Source organism: Myodes glareolus, chromosome 10 (genome assembly GCF_982192425.1).
Source record: "Myodes glareolus chromosome 10, mMyoGla1.1, whole genome shotgun sequence".
In the NCBI taxonomy this organism is placed as follows: Eukaryota; Metazoa; Chordata; class Mammalia; order Rodentia; family Cricetidae; genus Myodes; species Myodes glareolus.
Window position 1 is genome coordinate 57213463 of NC_142035.1, and position 15046 is coordinate 57228508.

General features: G+C 42.4%; 1 protein-coding gene across 3 annotated transcripts in view; it reads right to left on the reverse strand.

Moving 5' to 3' along the window:
• Wdr76 (WD repeat domain 76) overlaps nt 1-15031 on the reverse strand; it is a 30031-nt gene extending 15000 nt beyond the window's left edge. Inside the window, exons 1-6 of one of the 3 annotated variants that reach the window (XM_087911255.1) lie at nt 14895-15031; nt 11125-11510; nt 6430-6522; nt 3009-3064; nt 1991-2120; nt 54-158 (exon numbers count right to left, since the gene is read on the reverse strand). In XM_087911255.1, coding sequence (XP_087767381.1) covers nt 54-158; nt 1991-2120; nt 3009-3064; nt 6430-6522; nt 11125-11160 — 420 coding nt within the window. In that variant the 5' untranslated portion in view covers nt 11161-11510; nt 14895-15031. Of the gene's footprint in view, nt 1-53; nt 159-1990; nt 2121-3008; nt 3065-6429; nt 6523-11124; nt 11511-12170; nt 12297-13597; nt 14604-14894 lie in introns of those variants that run through there. The other 2 variants (XM_087911256.1, XM_087911254.1) reach the window with 2 other exon arrangements.
• Nucleotides 15032-15046: the final 15 nt, after the last annotated feature.

The following is a 15046-nucleotide window of genomic DNA, read 5'->3' on the forward strand; positions in this document are numbered from 1 at the left end:
GGAAATTTCCTCAGGAGATGATTCCAAAAGCTGAAAGCCTTCCCAACTGATACCTTGCTCATCTCTGCCCATGTCCTCAAAGACGCTTTCAACAACAGTCCATTGCTGTCATCCTGGTTTTCAGGAATCATTTCTAAGGGCCCAGGAGGTAACAAAGGCTATCAAAAAGAAAAGGCAAAAGGCTGTTTGTCCTACAATATAAACTGAGGAAGGGCCAAGGTTTTGGCCTCATTTTCACTAATTTCCTTTCAACATCAACAACAGTGGCACATCATAGGCATTTAAAAATGGCTGGCTGTTCAAACAACACACTCAGGAGGCTGAAGCAGGGGACCATTGAGTTTCAGGACAGCCTATGCCAGAGCTAAAATGTATGTCACTTGGTAGAATGCTTGCCTAGCATGCATGACACAAAGCAGTTACTCTGGATTATACCTCTAATCCTGGAAATGAGACGGTATTAGCAGGATCAGAAATTCAAGGTCACCCTGAAATACTTAGTAGGTTCAAGGTCAGCCTAGGCTACATGAGTACCTATTTAAAAATTCTATCAAGTAATCTCTTCATTTTCATTTTGTGTATGCGTAATGTGTTTATGTGAATGTGGACATACATGTCTAAGTCAGAACAGCCTCTGGTGTTGGTGGTCCTCACCTTCCTATCTTGTTTTAAAACAGGGTCTCGCTGGTGGGAGTGCAAGCTGGTACAACCCCTTTGGATGTCAGTGTGGCGATTTCTCAGAAAATTAGGAAACAACCTTCCTTAAGACCCAGTAATACCACTTTTGGGTATATAGCCAAAGGATGCTCAATCATGCCACAAGGACATGCGCTCAACAAAGACATGCTATGCTCAAAGTTCATAGCAGCTTTGTTTGTCATAGCCAGAACCTGGAAACAACCTAAATGTCCCTCGATCGAAGAATAGATTAGAAAAATGTGGTGCATTTACCCAATGGAGTACTACACAGCAGAGAAAAATAACGACAGCTTGAATTTTGCAGGAAAATGGAGGGAGCTAGAAAACATTATTTTGAGTGAGGTAACCCAGACACAGAAAGACAATTATCACATGTACTCATTCATAGGTGGTTTTTAAACATAAAGCAAAGAAGGCCAGTCTACAAATCACAATCCCAGTGAACTTAGACAACAATGTGGACACTAAGAGAGACCTACATAGATCTAATCTACATGGGAAGTAGAAAGAAGAAAAAGACAAGATCTCCTGAGTAAATTGGGAGCATGGGGACCTTGGGAGAGGATTGAAGGGGGGAGAGGAGAGGCAGGGAGGGGAACAGAGAAAAATGTAGAGCTCAATAAATATCAATTTAAAAAAAACAAACAAACAGGGTCTCTATTGTTTGCTGCCAGGTCAGCTGCCCACCAGTTTCTGGAGTTCTCCAGTCTCAGCTGCGCGTCTCACTATGGAATTAAATGCATGGTGCCATACTGTTCGTACAGCAAGCATTTCACGCACTGAACCAGCTTCCCAGCCCAACTCTTATCAGTTTGATCACATATTACACAGTACTAATTGCTATCACTTATTAATTACTTACTAAACCCTTAATATAAGAACTATGGATTCTATTTAATTTCATCCTTACAACATTCTTTTGATATTTCCCCTTCTTTTTATTCTAGACATACTCTTACTCTCTAGTTCAGATAGCCTCAAACCATGCAACCCAGCTCAAGCTTGTGACAATCTCCTGCCTTAGCTTCTCCAACACTGGGGTAACACCATTTTTTTAAATGTGGAAACTGAAGCTCACAAAGAGAAATAATTTACCAAGAATTCCACAATTTCCTGCAGAAGTACAGACTACCCAGTATTAACAACTCTGAAATCTCTAAGCATACAATATTTAAGTATTAAATTAATAAAATTGAAACAAAACAAAAAAACCCATCATTCTAGTTACAAATACTTTAAAATTATCAATATTTGATTAAGCTAAACATACTGTACTTGTACTTTTTCTTACATTTTCTTTTTCTTCTTCTAACGCTGACTGTGTTGGAGCTACTGGCAATGGAACTCCCAAAGGGTCTACTTTCAGCAGTCGCATGGACCTTCGACATCCAGTCTCATTTTCTTCCTTCTTAGGCTTCTTCCTAAAGGAGTAAAGGAAATGCTCGTGCATTTCTCACCGAATAGTAAAATGTATTTGGTAACTTGTTAAAGACTTCTTATTTATTTATTTATTATGTATACAATATTCTGTCTGTAGGCCAGAAGAGGGCACTAGACCTCATTACAGATGGTTGTGAGCCACCATGTGGTTGCTAGGAATTGAACTCAGGACCTTTGGAAGAGCAGGCAATGCTCTTAACCTCTGAGCCATCTCTCCAGCCCCTTGTTAAAGACTTCTTAAATTGATTTTTATGTCTATGTATGTGTATGCCTAGTGCCAGAGGGCATCCAATCACCTGGAATTGGAGACACAGGTGCTAGTGAGTCAGTGTGGTGGGTGCTGGGACCAAGTCCAGGCCACCTAGAGGAGCAGCCTGTGTGTGCTCTTGACCACTTAACCATTTCTCAGGTCCTGGGTTTAGTAATTTTAAGGAATAAACATCTAGGAACAAGTTCTATAGATATATTCACACACTGTATAGGGAAATAGACATAGCTGTACTGACTTTTTGGTTGATGTGTGTGTGTGTGTGCCCCTCTTTGTCACCACATGCATATAGTGCTCACAGGTCAGGAAAGGGCACTGGATGCCCTGGAACTGGAGTTACAGGTAGTGGTGAGCCTCCCAAATGTAGTTGCAGGGAACCAAACCTGAGCACTCTGCAAGAGTGCCAAGTGCTCTTAACCACTGATTTATCTCTTGGCCACAATGATTCTAATAAAGCCTCAAAATTATCTAAACCAAAACCTTAATGTGATGAGGTGAGACTAAGGGCGTGAACCACCACCACCTGGCTCAAGTCAATGTCTCAAATTTACAATCCTCAGCAAAATATCGTAGTCTAGCCACCATTAAGCACATCTTTTACCTCTTTGATTCAGGTTGCTGTCTCTTCTTTATCATTCCACGGAGCCTTGCAGCTGACTGAAAAGCACACAAAATACACCTTCACATAAACATGCTACCATGTAACTACACTGTTTACCCATTAAAACAGTAAGCATTTGCTACTATATCCAGTTTATTCAGGAAATATATTTTTAAGATTTAGTACTTATTCTTGGTAATAGACATGAGATAAATACACCATCAATAATGAAAGCAAGTAAGTATATGGCCGGGCGGTGGTGGCACATGCCTTTAATCCCAGCACTCAGGAGGCAGAGGCAGGTGAATCTCTGTGAGTTTGAGGCCAGCCTGGTCTACAAGAGTGAGTTCCAGGACAGGATCCAAAGTTACAGAGAAACCCTGTCTCAAAAAACCAAAAAAAAAAAAAAAAAAGCAAGAAGTATATAACACTATCTAATATACTGGTATTCTGGTACCTTGAGCCAAGCTGCTTATAAATTCACACGATTAAACACAGTATTTAACTGAACATACTATTACAGGGCTGGCAGGATGGCTTAGTAGCACAGCACTTGCCTAGAATGCACAGACTTGTTTTTTAATCACAGCACTGCAAAAACAAATTTAAAAAAAATAAGCAAAATGAGGTGGCTCATACCTATCTATAATCCCAACATTCAGGAGCCTGAAGAACGGCACATTTAGTAAGTTCAAGGCCAGCCTGGCTACACAGCAAGACTGTCTCAAAAAACAATGAGACAGTAAGATGGCCATAAAAACACTTGTTGCCAGGCCTGATGACCTGAGTTCAGTCACCAGGACCCACATAGGAGGACAGAACTGACTCCCGAAGTTGTCCTTTGACCTCTACACACGCGCCACAGCATGCAGGCACACCCATGCACTCTGCCTTTCTCTACCTCTTTCTCAAAATTAAAAGTTAAGAAAATTAAAAAATAATAAGACATGGCTGAGCGTAGTGGCACATACCTCTAATTCCAGCACTTCGGAGGAAGAGGCAAGTGGATTTGAGGCCAGCCGGATCTACACAGTAAATTCCAAGCCAGCAGAGTTACATAGTGAGACCTTCTCAAAAACAAAAAAAGATAAAACATGTTCACAGGTAAACACACACAAAAGATATACTTCTATGCATACATATGCAAATTATAGAATTAAATCTTTAGTACTGGAATTAAATCTTAGTACTGGAAACCTATTTGGACACTTTCCAGAAGTTACAGGTTTTACTCATAAATAAAATTATCTTTTTCAAAAGATTTTTTTGTTACTTTTCCAGATAGGATTCTCTGTAGCCCTGGCCATCCTAGAATTTGCTCTGTGGACCACACTGGGCTCAATCTCAGAGATTCACCACCGCCCGACTTTAACGTTTATTTTTATTTCACATGTATGAGTATTTTGCCAGTAGGTATGTATATGCCATGTGTATGCCAGGTGCCTGCAGAGGCCAGAAGGTACCAGATGCCCTAAGAGTAGAGAATTACAAACTTTTGAGAGCTGCCACGGGAGTGCTAGGAATTGAGCCTCAGAGCTGCTGGAAGAGCAGCTATTGCTCTTTACGGTCATCTCTCCAGACCCTCAAATTATAGTTTTCATTAATTAAATCATAAGCAGACTATGTAAATTGTTTTCTTTCTTTTTTCCTGTGGTTCAGGCTAGCTCTGAACCTACTATTTAGTCAAGGTTAACCCTGATCTACAAAGTGAGACTTTGCTTCAAAAAAAAAAGAAAAAAAAAACCATAACAATGGAGGCCCTAGAGAGGTGGAGGCAGGCTAATCCCCGGGGCTCACTGACAGCTAGCTAGTCTAACTGGCAAGCCCCAGGTTCCAGTCAAAGATCCTGTCTCAAAAACAAAAACAAGGTAGATGGCTCCTAAGGACAATACCTAAGATTGATCTTTGGTCTGAAACATCTACATACCAAAAAGAGTGGACAATAACTAAGATTGATCTTTGGTATCCAAACATCTACATACCGAAAAGAGAAAAGATGCCTAGAGTCAATTAAATATGGTAATAGCTATTAAGATTAATCCAAGCACTTGGGAGGCAGAGGCAGGTGGATCTCTGTGAGTTTGAGACCTGGTCTACAAGAGCTAGTTCCAGGACAGGCTCCAAAGCTACAGAGAAACCCTGTCTCGAAGAAGAAGAAAAAAAAAACAAAAAGCAAAACAAAAAAAAGAAACATGGACCAGACTGCGTGGGGACTTACTCACAGGTAGACCTTGCCTAGTAGGTACAGGCTCCTGGGCCTGATCCAGCACAGCCAGAGAAAAAGAAAAAGACACGAAAATCAACATGATTCTTCAGATTTATCCTACACTTTTTCCTTTTAAAAAACTAAATATTAAGAGCCTGGAGAGATGGCTCAGCAGTTAAGAGCACTGGTTGCTCTTCAGAGGACCCAAGTTCAATTCCACATGGAGGCTCACAGCCATCTATAATGGGATCTGATGCCCTCTTCTGGCATAAAGTCATACATGCAGACAGGGCACTCATACATAGAATAAACAAATAAATAAATAAATCTTTGAAAAAAACTAAATCCAACTGGGAACCTCTTGGTTAATGTATTTTTTTAAGTGCTTTTACAAGCTTCTTTTGCTGTTCTTGCTATCATGAAATAGTTTCATGTAGCCAGGATTACTATGTATGACCTTAAAATACTATTGTCCAGGGGTTAGAGAGATGGCTCAGCAGGTAAGAGCACTGGCTGCTCTTTTAGAGGACCTAGGTTCAATTCCCAGCACCCATATGGCAGCTCACAACTGTCAACTGTCTGTAACTTCAGTTCCAGGGGATCTGACATGCTCAAACAGACATACATGCAAAACATCAATAAAATAAAATAAAGAACAAAGAAAGGAAGAAAAAGGCAGACAGACTGTTGTCCAGTCTCAAGCTTGGGGAGTACGGCATGCAGCACTCACCAGCAGGTTCACAAGTGTCTAACAGGACACACAAAAAAGCAGCAGCGGGGAGGTGGTGGTGCAGGCCTTTAATTCTAGCACTTAGGAGGTAGAGGCAGGCAGATGTCTGAATCCAAGGCCAGCCTGCAGTTTGAAGACAGGCTGATCTACAGAGTGACTTGCAGCACAGCCAGAGCTACATAGACACTCTGTTTTCAAACAAGCAAACAAATGGAAGAGAGAAAAAAGAAAAACAAGCTGGATGTGGTGATGTTCGCCTTTAATCTCGGCACTCAGAAGGCAGAGGCAGACATGTCACTGTCAATCCAAGGCCAGCCTCTTCTACAGAGTAAGTTTCGGGGAAACTGTCTCAAAACAGGAGGAGGACAGTGCCTACAAACCAACTGACTAAGCATTGCTTGAATTTTGCCTTCCCTCATTTGATATTATGAAAAATTATCATCTAATTATCTTATCTTGGTTTCCATTACAAACACCATACATACCTCAGATAACTGAAGGGAAGCAAAAAATTTCGCATTTTCTCTGATGTTCTTCAATCTCTTCCTCTCATAAGGTGACAATCCTGAAAAATCATCCTAGAAAATACACCCCCAAAAAGTCTGTTACTTCACACATTAATAACAAAACAACACACAAAACCAGATTCTTCATTCTCTACCCATGAATTCCCCTTCAAACTGCACAAACTTCTATTTCACGTTATCTTAACTAACAGCCCATAATCTCTGCTGGACTGAATATTAAGGGAATCTGAATCTATAGTTAGGTAAGATCGTGGTGGTGTACATCTTTGACCCCGGCACTTGAGAACTGAAGCAGACAGATCTCTGAGTTTGAGGCCAGCTTGGCCTACATAACGAGTTCCAGGACAGCGAGGGGCTGTGTAGAAAAATCCTGCCTCGACTGAGAAACCAATGATAATGGCACTGGGATTTGTCTCTACTGTTGGCCTTTTGGGATCCTATTCTATTTGGATGCATATCTTCCTAAACCTGGATGGGGGGGGGGGGGCTTGGCCTTCCCACTGAGCAGGATACCCTGCCCTCTCTTAGGACTAGAGGGGGAGGGAGGGGAGTGGGAGGAGGGGAGGAAATGGAAATTTTGAGAAAATAAAATTTAAAAAAAGAAAAAAAATCCTGCCTCAAAATAAACAAACAAACAAACAAATAAATAAATGGTGTGATCTAATATCAGCAGCCAAATACCATGCCCTTATAGCAAACTATTTCCTAGCAGCCCAAAGTTATCCTTAGGGCTGGAGGGATGGCACAGCGGTTATGAGCAATGGCTCTCTTTAAGAGAACCTGGGTTCAATTCCCAGAACCTACATGGCAGCTCACAACTGCCTGTAACTCCAAATCCAGGAGGATGGACATCATCATACCAATGCATATAAATAAAGATAAATAAATAATTTTAAGTAATCGACTATCCAATAATTTTAAAGACAAGATTTCACACAATGAAATCTGGCATCAAACTCACTTTGTAGCCAAGGATGACCTTGAATTTCTTTTTTTTTAAATTTATTTATTATGTATATAGTGTTCTGGGCACCAGATCTCATTATAGATGGGTGTGAACCACCATGTGGTTGCTGGGAACTGAACTCAGGACCTCTGGAACAGCAGTCAATTCTCTCAGCCTCTGAGCCATCTCTCCAGCCCAAATAAACAGGGCAGATTCTTGTTTGTTTGTTTGTTTTTCCGAGAAAGGATTTCTCTGTAGCTTTGGAGCCTGTCCTGGAACCAGCTCTTGTAGACCAGGCTGGCCTCAAACTCACAGAGATCCGCCTGCCTCTGCCTTCCGAATGCTGGGATTAAAAGCGTGTGCCACCACCACCCGAAATAAAGTACTTGAAAAAAGTTATCTTTATTAAAAAATACTAATAACTAGACAGTGGTGGCACACACCTTTAATTCCAGCACTTGAGAGGCAGAGGTAGGTGGACCTCTGTAAGTTTGAGGCCAGCTTGGTCTACAGAGCGAGTTCCAGGATAGCCAGAGTCACTACATAGACAAACCCTGTCTCAAAACTAAAATAATAACTTATCTTTCAGAAGATCTCATAACCAGCACACATACACACAAAATAAGTATTTTTATTTTATTATTTATTTGTTTATTTATTTGGTTTTTCGAGGCAGGGTTTCTCTGTGTAGTTTTGGAGCCTGTCCTGGCACTTGCTCTGTAGACCATACTAGCTTCACGCCTGCCTCTGCCTCCCGAGTGCTGGGATTAAAAGCATGAATCCCCACTGCCAGGCTCAAAAATATTTCGATTAAAAAAAAAATACTGGGTGTGGTGGTACACACCTTTAAACTCAACACTTGGGAGACAGGCAGGTGAATCTCTTGAGTTCAAGGCCAGCCTGACCTGGTCTACAAAGTCGAGTTTCAGGACAACCAGGGTGACAGAGAAAACCTGTCTCAAAAAAAAAAAAAAAAAACAATTAAAAAAAAAAAAGAGCTAAGAATGCAGTTCTATTGGAGAGGGCTTTCCTAACATGAGCCCTGGGGTCAATCCCACAAGCACACCAGACAACTGCACTCTCAGCCTCAGGGAAAGCAGAGGATCCAAGTAGGCTGTCTCAGTAATTAAAGATCACTGTGTCTCCAAAAAGGGTCTGAACCTGGAATATATGAGACTCCAGCTCTAAAATAAACAAGTAATCAGCAGCTAAGAAATCCTTTTTCTTTTTTTTTTTTAAGTGTTCTGCCTGCATGTGTGCCTGCACGCCAGAAAGAAGGCATCAGACCCCCTTACAGATGGCTGAGAGCCACCATGCAGTTTGCTGGGACTAGAACTCAGGACTTCTGGAAGAGCACCCAGTGCTCTTAACCTGTGAGCCACCTCTCCAGCTCAAGAAATTCTTTTTATTACATTTATCTATCACAGTTATTTCTTTATGTGTGCATGTATTTACTTGTATGTGTGTGGGCATACAAAGGGAGATTTCAAAGTATAACTTCCAGGAGTCTGTTTTTTCCCACCATGAAAGCTCTGGCGTTTAAGCTCCTATCATCAGCCTTAGCAGCAAACACCCTCACCCCATGAACAATCTCACCAGCCACAAGAGAAACTGTTTTGAGGTTGATCTTTTTTATTTTTCAATAGCATTTATAGCACTGGTTGGTCTAGAACTTACTTTGCAGACCAGGCTGGTAGTGAATTTGTATCAGTCTTCTGCTTCTGTCTTGAAAGTGCTGGGATGAAGGTATGTACCATCACACTAAATTTAGCAATTCCTTTGTTTGCTGGTTTGTGGTGACACAAGTTGAGCCTGAAGCCTCTTTTGCTAGGCAAGCATTCTACCACTGAGCTATTTGTCCCCAGGCCCAAGAAAGTCTTTATGAAGCAATATGCATGGAGGGAGGCTCAGACCTGCAGCACTGAGAGACTGAGAGACTGAGGCAAAACAATCACCAAAAGTTTGAGAATAGCCTAGGCTACATTGTGAGTTCCAGGTCAGCCTCAGCTACTAAACGAAACCCTGTTAGAATGACAAGAGAGAAGAGGTGGCCAATTAAAAACAACAACAAAAACAAAACAAAAAAAATAGTAGAAAGTACAGAGGTTGGGAGATAAAATTCATAAATTTTCTCAGAAAATAAAATTCTATACTTGCTCTTACAGATAATATATGCAAAAGAAGCCAAACACTGCTCCTAAAGCGTGGGAAAGCCTTGTCACCCTACCCCAAGGACAGGATGCTCAAAGGCAGTACTTGTGTAGCATGAAGAAGCCCTGTGCTCAATCCCCAGCACCGTAATAAAAAATAACAGTGATGATGAAAAGAGAAGAAACGAGAGAACCGTGTGATCATCATGTTATCCAGGCATGGTGAGGTCAGACAAAAGGACCAAAATTCCCATAGCCAACCTGGGCAACTTAGCAAGACCCCACTTCAAAATAAAAGGCAGAAAGGGGGCTGGAAGTCTATCTCAGGAATGCAGCGCTTCCTTCCCTAGCACGTGTGAGGCCTGAGTTCAACTCCCAGCACCGCAAAAAGGTAAATAAATGCTGTATCTTAGTTTGTCTCTAAACAAAGAAGAAAAATGTATCTTAGTCAAGCATAGCACTGCTTAAACGTCTTTACCGCTGTCGTTTCTATTCCTTATATTCAAGCAAAAATCAGCTTCAATTTAAAGTCCAGTAGTCTGAGTTTAAAAATATAACAGCAGTTCTCAAAGTACAGTCCCAGACCAAGAAAACAGTTCCCAGTAAGAAACTCTGGCAGCTGGGCAGGGATGGCCCTCGCCCTTAATCCCTTCACACACACACACACACACACACACACACACACACACACACACACACACACCCCGGGAGGTGCTGGCAGGAATTCAAGGTCACTCAGATCAACAGACTAAGTTCCAAAACAACCAGGACACAGAGAAACCCCGTCTCAGAAAATAAAAAAGAAACTATAGAAACAACCAAGCAAGGTGGCACAACACTTAGGATACCTTAAACCCAGCCCATGGGAGGAAGAGACCAGTGTGATCAATACACTAAGTTCCAGGCCAGACTTTGCTACATAGGAAAACCCTATCGCAAGAATTAATTAATTATATTTAATTTCCAATCAAACATGGTGGTACATACCTGTTAAGCCAGCACTTTTACAAGGCAAAAGCAAAGAGATTTTGCTTGTAAATTGGAGGCTAACCTGGGCTATGAAACAAGATCCTGTCTCAAAGACTAAAATTTAAACTGGGCACTGGTGGCCTGTCTTTAATCCCAGCCCTCGGGAGGCAGAGGATGACAGACCCATTTTAAGTTTGAGGCAGCCTGGTCTACAGAGCTAGTTCTAGGTCAGGCAAGGCTACACAGAGAAATCCTGCCTTGAAAAACGAAATAATAATGATAATAAAAAAGTTTAAATAAAACTCAATGAAATTTACCCTAAATTAAAAGGCTTATAAGATAGTTCGTCAGGTAAAGGTACCTGCCATCATGCCTGAGAACCTTCTTTTGACTCCTATAACCTCCACTCTCATGTCAGGGCACATGCATGCACACTCGCATGCAGACACACACACAAACACGTGCATACACAAAACATGTTTTTAAATTTACATTAGCTAATAAAACAGATTTTGCTAGAGATCCTTCCCCACCTCACCTTCCAGACCTTCCCATCAAAGTGAGATTACTAGAACTAAACACTCTTACCAGGCCCAGGGAACTATCTTCGTCGCTGCTCGCCATGTTCACACTGAGAGCCACTGGCTCTGCCGTGCTCTTGGGTTCCAGCTTGGTACTTTCAGTATGGGCACCCGAGGGTGGTTTCAGCAGAGGGATTCTGCCTGGGAAGATACAGCCTTCATCTCTGAAGTTAAAACCTCTCTACAAGTTTTCTTCCGGTCCGTCTTCTTACGAGACACTGCATTGTTAGAATTATTTTCAAACGGGGATCTGGACAACTTAAATAGTGCTAGCTTGGTGTTGCTGAGCGAAAATGGAGAAAGATAAACCTTAGCTGTTTTCCCTAAAGTTGTAGTGTGTACTGGTCTCAAAGAAGTGTAATCACTATTCCCATTTTCTTCATATTCATTCACCTATTGGGGAAATAAGGAAAAGAGCGTTAGAAATCCGGATCCTATGTTCTTCCTTACAAGACACTAAACAAATCCTCCTAAGTCTAATTCCTTCTTCATTGTAACAACATGATTCAAACTGATGGTACTTTAGGAAACTTTTCCCCCCTCTCCAAAATCTGGATACTTAACACTCTAACCTGAATGGAATTACTGAAGGCACATTTCTTAACCTTAAGTCTGTAACTGAGGTAATTATGCCAAAGGTCAGATTCAAGTTAGCGGTAATTGCTTAAAGCTGACAGTAACTGCTGCAAAGCTAAGGCTGGGGAGCCAGGAGAAAGGAACCCAAGACACATCCTGCAATTTTGGAGCTGTTTTTGCTGGCGGGAGTGAGGGAGTCTCACCACCAAGCTCTGGCTGACCTAGAACTCACTATGTAGACCGGGCTGACCTCAAACTCAGAGTTCTACCTTGACTCTGCCTCCCGAGTTATGGGGTGGGTTAAAGGCCAACCAACCGTAATCAATGAAGTTGGTAGGAAACTTTCCTCAACACTTAACGACCTAATTTTCTCATTTAAGAAACAAACAAACAAAAAAAAAGGCAGGAATTATGGCTTTTCCTTGGTGCTAGGTTCCAGTGTCTAGCAGACCCCTCCCAGGCTGAATCAGGTCTCACCTGCACCTCGGAACACTGCTTGGAGGCCACCTTTTCCTCAACGTTGAACCCAGACATCTTTCTTCCCCTGAGAAGCTGGGCTCTACCCACTAGAATCTTTGTGGGATTGGGAGGGGCCTCGAGTGAAGTGCGGCCCGAGGGACGAGGCTCTGGGAGGAAGAGAGGGCAGGATTCCCTAAGCCATGATGCCTTTAGGCGCATTTTTTGTTTTGTCTCTTCAATCACTAACAGCTCTACCCATTTAGATAAAGTCTTATCTACTACTAAGCCAGCAGATCACCTTTAGGTTGGGCTGGCTAACAATAAACTGTAAGGATTCACCTGTCTCCACGCCCTAAATGCTGGAGCTTTCCGTGGGTGCTGCTGGGGTGTGACAAACACTCTAACCTAGAGAGCCACCTCCGTGGCCTCCTAATCCTCAGCTTCCTGAATTGGGACCAGAATCCCAATCAACACTTAATTGGGTTCTGTAATATTGAGGCTAGCAGTTCCCGAGATCTTACTTTGAAAAATACTGGCTCATTAGCTTAGAAAAACACCATCCCGCTGCTCTGCAGCATGACCCTGAAAAAGATCCACACCCTCAAATGCCAAATGATTGGAAAACAAAAGAACATAAAACTCAACAGCCTGGGAAAAATGACAGTCGGTAAAGTGCTTGCATTAGGACCTGAGTTTGATCCCCAGCATACAAACTAAAAAGCTGGGGTTACAATCGCAAGGCGAGACAAGAGGGGTTTTAAGGCTCCATGGCTAACCAGACTAACCTAAACAGAGCCCCAGGTCCAAAAAACACTCTCAAAAACAACTGGGGCCAGAGAAATGACTCAACAGGTAAGGATACTTGCCACGCAAGCTAGTGGTTTTATTTTGATTCCCAGAGCCCACATAAGTACGATTTCTTGTTGCGGTCCTGATCTTCTGTGCACCAACACACAAATAATAACAAAAATAAGAATTGTTTTAAAGGTGGACAGCTCCTAAGGAAGGTCATCCAAGCATGGCCACTGGCCTCCACGTGCAGGCGTGCACACAAAGGCACCCTTTCCTTCAACCGGTGAGCAGTGCGCACCACACTCAAGGTCAACATTCAGCCTGGACCCCGCCCACCTCTGTCCCTTCCAACACCACTACTGGAAAAGCACACCCGAGGGCTACTGTACTTCAAGGGGAGCAGCGAAGGATGTTGCCCCGTGCCTGTCATCCCAAATGTGGGATGTGGAGGCAGATGGATCAGGAATTCAAAGTCATCATCAGCTTTATAGGCAGTTTAAGGGAGGCATGAGCTACATGAACCCCTGTCTCAAAATAAGACAGGGGAGTAAAAAACCCAAAAGTAAGCATTTGGTTGTTTCTAATAGCTGATGACGCTGGTTTAAATTGCACACGACTATCTGCCCACCTGTTTTGAACTAAAGAAAACCTACCTGTGGTCAGTGTGACCCGGAACTGCTGTCACAGAGAAGATAGCAAGTAGGAACCCAGTCCGTCTGGGCTACATAGAAGGACTCTGTCTGGGGGCAATGTCCTAGAGGACTTTAAAAGCCAAAACAGAGGCTGGGAATGTAACTCGGTAAAATGTAACTGGGAATGTGACAACTTGTAGAGCCTAGACTGGACAGAGCCCTTGAAGTCTCTCCCCAGCGCCAGATAAAATCAGGCATGGCGACCTACACCTGTAATCTTAGCTCTAGGCAGGTGAACGAAGGAGGACCAGAACTTCAAAGTCATTCTCCATTACTCTGAGAGTTAGAGGCCTGGTAGGGATACATAAGACTGTCCCAAGTCTTAAAATATGGGCATTACCACATAAGATTTCCATACACTCTTTCATAACGTCAGGGCCTTATTAAGCTTTTTCCTCGTGTTCTCTTGGATTGCCATGAACCAAAACAATTATCCATTCCCTACGCCATGCTAAGGCTCACTCACAACTGGCAAATGCTCTACTGCTGAACTGCACCTCCAGCTCAGAAACATACATTTCTGAGCTAATAAAATTCTTAATATAAAATGTCTCTATCCGGTGAAGTGACACACCTCTGTGTAGAAGCCTAGCTACTCAGGAATCAAGGGTGAAAAACACACAAAAACAAACTTGGAGGCAAAAACAAACAATCAAAAAAACCTGCCTGAGCAACACAAAACACAGTCTCAAAACTAAAGGAAGAATGAAGATTTGTCTCTCGAAAAAAAATAAATAAATAAAGATTTGTCTACACTCGCCCTCAGTACTTATTTAGAGTTTGCCAATTTCCTGTCTTCACCCAGCAAGGGCCCAATTGTAGAAAACAAGTGAAATAAATTGATAATTATATTAGTAGCACCTTCAAGGTCCTCTATAATACAGTACTCCCAGAATTTTCACTTTGTAGAACTAGGCTCAATCTCTCAGAAATCCGCCTGCCTCGGCCTCCCAAGAGGTGGAATTAAAGGCATGTGCTCCAGTCAACAGACGGATAGTGGATCTTTTGTCCTTTTTTTTTTTTTTTTTTTTTTTTTTTTTTTGTGGCAGGGTCTCATTCCGATGCCCAGGCTCCAAAACTCGGCAATCCTGTGTCAGCTTTTCAGATGCTAGGATTACAGGCATGACCCACTTATCCGGCTCAAACTCTTTACCCTTTTGAGCTTGCAACAATATGCACAAACAGCCCCTCACTATCTGCTCAGTTTCTTCAAAACATAACTAATGAAACCTTTAATCCGAACCTTCCTACGCCTTACCAAAACACCAAAGAAGCAACTGCCCGCCAGAAGGAGCTTCCAAATCCTGAGAGGTTGAAGGCGGGAAAGTTGCTTACGGAAACGCGCGAATTATCAGTCCAGCCCCTTTAAGCAGTCCCGCGCTCAGCGGTCCTCCAAAATCCCACAATCCT